The sequence below is a fragment of the Herpailurus yagouaroundi genome, unplaced genomic scaffold (assembly GCF_014898765.1).
Source record: "Herpailurus yagouaroundi ecotype Mexico unplaced genomic scaffold, PumYag 139, whole genome shotgun sequence".
NCBI lineage: Eukaryota > Metazoa > Chordata > Mammalia > Carnivora > Felidae > Herpailurus > Herpailurus yagouaroundi.
In genome coordinates this window covers 23,135,287-23,144,278 of record NW_024412394.1, presented here as the reverse complement: position 1 = coordinate 23,144,278, position 8,992 = coordinate 23,135,287, and the positions used below count along the sequence as shown (strand labels likewise).

General features: G+C 37.6%; 1 protein-coding gene across 2 annotated transcripts in view; it reads right to left on the bottom strand.

The window, feature by feature from the left end:
* The window catches only part of PRIM2 (DNA primase subunit 2), a 338,721-nt gene that overhangs the window by 265,561 nt on the left and 64,168 nt on the right, over window positions 1-8,992 (bottom strand). For both annotated transcript variants that reach the window (XM_040473844.1, XM_040473845.1), the window contains 2 exons: window positions 7,258-7,359; window positions 4,780-4,917 (listed from right to left, as the gene is read on the bottom strand). In XM_040473844.1, the coding sequence (XP_040329778.1) occupies window positions 4,780-4,917; window positions 7,258-7,359 (240 nt within the window). The remainder of the gene's footprint in view (window positions 1-4,779; window positions 4,918-7,257; window positions 7,360-8,992) is intronic.

Here is an 8,992-nt window from a genome sequence, read left to right as displayed (position 1 = left end):
CTGGCTGAAGTCGGACGCCAACCGACTGCGCCACCCAGGCGCCCCCCAAAAATAGTATTTTTAAAAACTAGATTCCTGGGGCGCCTGGGTGGCACAGTCGGTTAAGCGTCCGACTTCAGCCAGGTCACGATCTCGCGGTCCGTGAGTTCGAGCCCCGCATCAGGCTCTGGGCTGATGGCTCAGAACCTGGAGCCTGTTTCCGATTCTGTGTCTCCCTCTCTCTCTGCCCCTCCCCCGTTCATGCTCTGTCTCTCTCTGTCCCAAAAATAAATAAACGTTGAAAAAAAAATTAAAAAAAAATATAGATTCCTATTAAAAGGCAACAATACTGCAAAATGTGTATTTTTATTCAAGTATAATAAACATACAGTGTTATATTATTTCAGGTGTACAATATCATGATATAACAATTCTATATATTGCTCAATGTTCATCTTGATGAGTGTATACTCTTAATCCCCTTCGCCTATCTCACATAACTCCCACCCCCCCTCCCTCTGGTAACCATCAATTAGTTCTCTGTATTTCAGAGCCTGCTTCTTGTCTCTATTTTCCTTTGATTTCTTCAAGTCCACATTAAGTGGAATCATATGGTATTTGTCTTTCTCTGACTTATTTCACTTAGCATTATACCCTTTATATCCATCCATGTTGTTGCAAAAGGCAAGATTTCATTCTTCATGGCTGAATAATATTCGTGTATGTGTACATCTTCTTTACCCATTCATATATCAATGGACAGTTAGGTTACTTCCATGTTTTGGCTATTATAAATAATGTAGCAAAATGTAAGGGTGCATATATCTTTTTGAATTAGTGTTTTCATAGTCTTTGGGCAAATAGTAGTGGAATTGCTGGATCATATGGTAATCCTATTTTTAATATTTTGAGGAAACTCTATAGTGTTTTCCACAGTGACTGCACAACTTTGAATTCTTACCAACAGTGCACAAGGGTTCCTTTTATTCTGCATCCTTGCCAATACTTGTTTGTGTTTTGGGTTTTAGCCATTCTCTCAGGCATGAGGTGATATCTCATTGTGGTTTTAATTTGCATTTTCCTGATGATGAGTGATGCTGGGCATATTTTCATGTATCTCTTGGCCATCTATATGTCTTCTTTGGAAAAATGTCTATTGAGATTCTTTGCCCATTTTTTATCAGATTATTTTTTTGGTGTTGAGTTGTATTAAGTTCTTAATACATCTGGACATTAACTCCTTATCAGACACATAATTTGCAAATCTCTCTCATTTGGAAGGCTTTTAGTTTTGTTAATGTTTCCTTTGCTTTGCAAAAGCTTTTTATTTTGGTGTAGTCCCAATAGTTTAATTTTGCTTTTCTTTCCTTTGCCAAAGGAAACTACCTAGAGAAATGTTCCTACAGCTGATGTCCAAGACATTACTGCCTGTTTTCTTCCAGTACTTTTATGGTTTCAGGTCTTACATTTAGGTCCTTCATCCATTTTGAATTGATTTTTTATATATCATGTAAGAAAGTGGTCCAGTTTCATTCTTTTGCATGTAGCTATCCAGTTTTCACATTTGCTGAAAAGACTTTCCTCTTGTATATTCTTGCCTCCTTTGTCAGAGATTAATTGATCATCAAAGCATGAGTTTATTTCTGACTCTCTATTCTGTTCCATTGATCAGTATTTATATTTTTGTGCCAGGATATTACTGTTTTGCTTCCTATAGCTTTGTAGTCTACCTTGAAATCTGAGATTGTGACACCTCTTTTTTTGCTCTTTCTTCAGATTGGCTATTCGGGGATTTTATAGTTCCATACAAATTTTAGGGTTATTTGTTCTAGTTCTATGGAAAATGCTATTGGCATTTTGATAGCGATTGCATTAGTTCTGTAGATTTCTTTGGGTACAATGGACATTTAAACAGTATTAGTTCTCCCAATCCATGAACATGGAATATCTTTCCCTTTGTAGATAGATGTCATCTTCAGTTTCTTTCATCAGTGTTTTACAGTTTTCAGAGTACAGGTCTTTCACTTCTGTTGTTCAGTTTATTCCTAAACACTTTATCTGATTTGTTTTTTCAAACACCTTTTTTGGTACTTGATTCAGAACTTCAAGGTTACGTGATGTGGCTCCTTTTAAGCTATACTAATTACAGTTAGAAGTATAGGCCAACCTTTCCTTTGGAGTTAAAAAGTATATTTTCTGGTATAAATCATTTTTATCACTGACTGAGATTACCTAAATGTATATAATTCAGCTATATCAGCATGTGGGCGTGATTATAAACAGAAATGCTTCCTTGGGGCACCCGGGTGGCTCAGACGGTTGAGCATCCAACTTCAGCTTAGGTCAGGATCTTGCAGTTCATGAGTTCGAGCCATACATCAGACTCTGTGCTGACAGCTCAGAGCCTGGAGCCTGCTTCGGATTCTGTGTCTCCCTCTCTCTCTGCCCCTTCCCCACTCATGCTCTGTCTCTGTCTCTCAAAAATGAATAAGCGTTAAAAAAAAAAAAATTAAAACAAAATGTTTTCTCAATTTATCTTTCAGCTACTTATTATTAGTGTATAGAAAGGCATTATTTCTGTATATGAGTTGTGTATCCTATGTCTTTACTGATTTCATTTATCAGCTCTAGTAGTTTTTTAGTGGAATCTTTCCGATTTTCTACATACAGTATCACGTCATCTGCAAACAGTAAAATTTTTACTTCTTCCTTACCACTTTGGATATCTTTTATTTCTTTTTCTTGTCTGACTGCTCTGGCTAGGACTTCCAAAACTACGCTGAATAAAAGAGGGACAGTGGACATCCTGGTCTCATTCCTGATCTTAAGGGAAAAGTTCTCAGTTTTTCACCACGGAGTATGATGTTGTTATATGGCTTTTATTACGTTGAGGTAAGTTCCCTCTAAACCTGTATTACTGAGTTTTAATGATGAATGGGTGTTTTACTTCTCAAATGCGTTTTCTACATCTACTGAAACAATCATATGGTTTTTACCTCTTTTTGATGTGATTTATCACATTGATTTGTGAATATCAAACCACCCTTGCATACCTGGAAGAAATCCAACTTGATCCTGGTGAATGATTTTTTTTAATGGATTGTTGGATTCAGTTTGCTAATATTTTGTTGAAGATTTTTGTATCTATGTTCATCAGAGATATTGGCCTATAGTACTTTTTTGTAGTATCTTTTGGTATGACGGTAATGCTGACCTCATAGAAGGAACGAAGCTTTCCTTCCTCCTCTATGTTTTGAAATAGTTTGAGAAGAATACGTATTAACTCTTCTTTAAATGTTTGGTAGAATTTGCCTGTGAAGCCATCTGTCCCTGGACTTTTGTTTTTTGCAAGTTTTTTGATTACCAACTCAATGTAATTGCTAGTAATGAGTCTGCTCAAATTTTCTATTTCTTCATGTTTCAGTTTTGGAAGGTTAAATGCTTCTAGGAATTCATCTGTTCCTTCTAGGTTGTTCAATTTGGTGGCATATAATTTTTCATAATATTCTCTTACAATCCTTTATATTTCTGTGGCGTTGGTTGTTACTTCTTCTTTCCTTTCTGATTTTATAGGAGTCCTTGCTCTTTTTTTCCTGAGTCTTGCTAAAAGTTTATCAATTTTGTTGATCTTTTCAAAGAACCAGCTCTGGTTCTGTTCTATTGTTTCTTCAGTCTCTATTTCACTTCTTTCCACTCTAATCTTTATTATTTCCTTTCTTCTACTGGCTTTCAGCTTTGTTTGTTCTTCTTGACTTGACCACTACTGTAATTATCCTCCCTCTTAGACCTGCTTTTGCTGCATCCCCTAAGTTTGGGCACTGTACTTTCATTTGTTTCCATGTTATCTTTTGATTTCCTATTTCTTTGTCGACCCATTCATTATTTACTAGCATGTATGTAACCTCCAAGTATTTGTGTTCTTTCCGAGGTTTTTCTGTGATGATTTCTAGTTCTATATTACTGTAACTCCAAAAAATGTATGACATGATTTCAGTCTTCTGGAATTTGTTGAAACTTGTTTTGTGGCCTAATGTGATCTATTCTGAAGACTGTTCCATGTGCACTTGAAAAGAATGTGCATTCTGCTATTTGGGGATAGAATATTCTGAACAAATCTGTTATATCCATCTGGTTCAATGTGTCATTCAAAGCCACTGTTTCTTACTGATTTTCTGTCTGGATGAGCAACTCAGTGATTTAAATGGGGTGTTCAGAGCCCCTACCAAAACATGTATATTTTTTAAGATGTTATCACTTAATTGTAACACTTGCAACAAATCCATTGAAAAGCGCTGATCGTGTTATTTATTCAAACAGCTACCACCAATTGCATTCAGCAGGTTGTTTACTGCAGCACTAGCATATCGCTGTTTTTTATTACTTAATATAAAGACCTTCTTCTACATTACCCTCTACTGACACAAAATACCAATTTAGGACAGAAATCTAGGTGTTATATACACCACAGGCCACAACAAATGTGAAGGGCCTTATATGAAATGCATCTCCAAGGAAAAAAGGCATGACCTTGCAGACATGACCCATAGAAGCTTCTCACAAAATTAATCAGCTCACTATTAGTATTACTAAGAGAAAGATAAGAAAACTAATTATGGACAGTAACAAATAAAAACTTAGTGCTTCCAGAATTACCAGTACATCATAAGCAATTTGAATGTTGTTATAAAAATTAAATTAACTTATTTCTCAAGAAGTGTAGAACAAAACTACCAAGGGTATATAATTAAAACATGTGTATGTGGCCATAAAGTAAAAACAGAAATAAAGTGAAATACTTACTGCCAAAGCCTTGGACAGTTTGGCTCTAAATTCATTCAGGACAATTGCCACAATATCTTTAAGTGGTACATAAGCAAAGCCATCTTCCAAATAGACCTTCCTTCCTCGGAACAAATCCAGAGCATCAGCAAAAGGGATCTGAATTCATGTGAAACAGGGAAAGTAAGTCGGTACCTGTCATGAAATCCTCCTAAGTCTTCATTCATACTAAGTCTAAACAAAATACTTCCTGTGAGAAATTCATTTCTCCCAGCAGATTAAAAAAAAAAAATCTATTTATATTCTTTAAAGCTAAACAACAAACATTAGGAAAAGATGACAGTCAAAAATGTGCTCATTTCAGAGTAGATGATTTGAAAAATAACTTAGTATGCATTATTTTACTCTTAACTCATAAATTTACAAATTAAAATCCTCAGAATTTTAAACTCTCAACTCAAGCCCTCTAAGCACATTGCATTCCCCTCATATGACATTTTCCACAACTTTATTCTGCATCTATTATCTATATACAATATGTTCAGTGCTGAAAATTACTAAAGTAATTCCAAATTTCTTCATCTGTTTCCATTCTTTCTCCAGAAAAATATATTGGAAAAGCTAATCTCAATACCAAGAAATGGAAATAGTAAGTGTTCAGTTCTGCTACTGAAGTATTTGCCAGTAAATACCATTTAAAAAAAAACATACCACTCCACTTGGATTTTTTATTTTTTTTTTAAATTTTTTTTTTCAACGTTTATTTATTTTTGGGACAGAGAGAGACAGAGCATGAACAGGGGAGGGGCAGAGAGAGAGAGGGAGACACAGAATCGGAAACAGGCTCCAGGCTCTGAGCCATCAGCCCAGAGCCTGACGCGGGGCTCGAACTCACGGACCGCGAGATCGTGACCTGGCTGAAGTCAGACGCTTAACCAACTGCGCCACCCAGGCGCCCCATCCACTTGGATTTTTTAAAATCCTAAGACCTACCCTAAAATTTTATGATATGAGCAGAATATGGTATTAGTAAACTGAATATCATCCTCTCTCTCCAATATAGTTTTTCTTTTTAAAAATGAGGTTAAAAAATCAGGTGAAAGAAATAATCCCCAAATTGCCTAGTCACCCAAGTTTTAGAGGAATTAAATCAATATGCCTAAGATTCTTCCATATATCCAATACCAACACCCAATAAGCAAACCACGTTTTTGTTTTTTTTTTAACAGATCTGTTACTAAAGTTCATCACATAGTTGAGCAAACAAGACAGACACATATGGGAAGTCAAACAGCTCTACAGGGTGGTATGTGTCTGACACAGCATCAAACAACTTACACAGAACATATTAGAGGAAGAGGTTAGAGGGTTTATTTCAATGATGCAGGGAAGAGATGGGGATAGTTTGGAAACATGAGTTCTAGTCCAAGTTCTGTGACTGATCAGACTTATGATTTCTACACATTTAATGAATGCTTCTAAACCATGGTGGCCAAATCTACAAAACGGGGGAAGGGGAGAAAGGGATGGTATAAATGACCCTTAGGGGTTCTTTAGCTCCAATATTCCATGATTCTAGATTAAGGTAGTCACAGTGGAAATAAAAATGCCCAAGGAGAGGCAGAAAATGATGTGAAGGCAGAGTTATGGGAAATGTGTGGTATGGGAGGAATAAATGTTGATTCCCATAATCTAAGTTTGGGAAGCTTACTGAATGGTGGCCTAATGAGTAGAAGGCAGAAGCCTAAATAGGGAGCTAATGTGGAAGCAGGATTTTAAACTACTGGCACTCACCAACAATAATCAGTACATCCTTTTCAAAGGAAATTGTAGTGTTACAACTGTCAGATTTTAAAATCACTTTCAGCTCTACCCCTTCCCCTTCTGAATTATTCAGTCCAAAAGCTGTTCAATGGGTGCAAGCAAAGTAGGTACCTGTGCTGAGGAATAGAAGGCAGCAGAAGTGGCCTGGTTCAAGATGTCAGAACCTGAGTAGGTTAAAGAAGGTCTTGCCATGAGAGAGCAAGTAGGCAGATGGCATCATAGCCCAAACAGAATAAGAAAGAGTCCAGGTGGGGAAGACAGTCCAAGCATGGCATCAGAGCCCAAGAGTGATGTAAAAGGCTATCACACAGCAGTGATCCAGAACGAAGTGTTGAAGTCAAGTAGACTTCAAGGAGGGGAGAGTACTCCTGCCAGTGCAGCTCAGCATGAAGTGTAAAAGCCTAAGCATTGTGAGCAGAGTATTTCTTGAAGAGAATGGTCTGCCTTGGCAGGGTCAGAGTTCAAACAAGGTTACAAGGGTGTGTAGGCTATGTAGGAGGACAGCCCAGCACAGAAGGGTTGGCACACCCTCAGTGGGGTGAAAATGAATTCTGCACAGGAGAGAGAGAAGCTACAGTGACCAGAGACTATACAACTGTATTAATTAAATACGTATATAAAGCTCAATGTGATATATTTAACAAAACCCAGGAAGTATTTTAAAAGTTTATGTACCTTATAAACTGACTCCAACTCCAACTCCGACTTAGACGCACTCGATGAGGTTGATGAAGCAATAATCTCATGTTCTCGGAGACTCCTCTCTTCATCACTTATCTAAAAGGAAATACATTTTATGTGGTTTAAGAAATTAAAATTTTTAAAAGAAATTAAGCCTTCATTCAATTAAACACTTTCCTATTCTAGTAAAGATACTGTACTTTCACAAAATATTTTTTAAAAATCCTGATATCTCAAATAATTCCTAATATGAGTACTAAATCATTAAGAAAGTCAAAATATGAAAGAAATTTTAAATTCAACATACTTTCAAATTCCTACTCTGCCAATTTCTTTTTCTTTTTTTTTTTAAGTTTATTTTGAAAGAGAGACCAAGAGTGCATGCGAGAGGGGGAGGGGCAGAGAAAAAGAATCCCAAGCAGGCTCCACCCTGCCAGGGAGGAGCCTGACATGTGGCTTGAATCCATGACCAGTGAGATCATGACCTGAGCCAAAACCAAGAGTCAGATCTTAACCAACTGAGCCACCCAGGCACCTCTACTGTGCCAACTTCTGAGGACATATACCACAAAGGAACAACAGCAAAAAGAAAAAGTATTATACTAGGAAAGAAATTATAATAAAAACACAGGCTAATACAGACCAAAAAGAACCATAATCTTAATTCAAGAGTTATATTAATTTCTTAAACTATGTATTTGCAGGGGTGCCTGGGTCACTCAGCTGATTAAGCATCAGATTCTTAATTTTGGCTCAGGTCATGATCTCACAGTTCATGAGAAGATAGAGCCCTGGGTAGGGCTCTGTGTTAACAGTGCAGAACCTGCTTGGGATTCTCTCTCTCCTCTCTCTCTCTGCTTCCCCCCTGTTCACGTTCATGTACATGCTCTCTCTCAAAATAAACATACATTTAAAAAAAAATGCGTATTTGCATTTAAGAGTGGTTTAACTATTTCTTATTTTGTTTTTTTTAATGTTTATTTTTGAGAGAGAGACAGACAGACAGAGTGCCAGGGAGGAAGGGCAGAGAGAGAGGGAGACAAAGAATCCGAACTAAGCTCCAGGCTCAGAGCTGTGCACAGAGAGCCTGATGTGAGGCTCAAACTCATAAACCATGAGATCATGACCTGAGCCAAAGTTGGACACTTAACCAACTGAGACACCCAGGTGCACCAGTTTAACTATTTCTCAATTTTCTTTTTTACCAATTTAAGTTTTTTTAATGTTTATTTATTTTGAGAGAGACAGAGCATGCATGCAAGCAGCGAAGCGGCAAAGACAGAGATAGAGAATCCCAAGCAGGCTCCACGCTGTCAGTGTAGAGCCCAAAGCTGGGGATCTCATGACCTGAGCTGAAATCAAGAGGATGCTTACCCAACTGAGCCACCCAGGCACCCACTAAAGATTTTATTCTTAAGTAATCTCCACACCCAACATGGGGCTCAAACTCACAATCCCAAGATCAAGAATCATGTGCTCAGGATGCCTGGGTGGCTCAGTCAGCTAAGCATCCAACTTCGGCTCAGGTCATGATATCACCGTTCACAGGTTGGAGCCCCATGTCAGGCTCTCTGCTGTCAGGACAGAGCCCACTTCAGAACCTCTGTCCCCCTCTCTCTGCCCCTCCCCTACTCATTATCTCTTTCTCTCAAAATAAAAAAAAATAAAAAAAAAAAAAAAAGAACCAGGTGCTCTACGGACGGAGTCAGCCAGGTGCCCCTATTTCTCA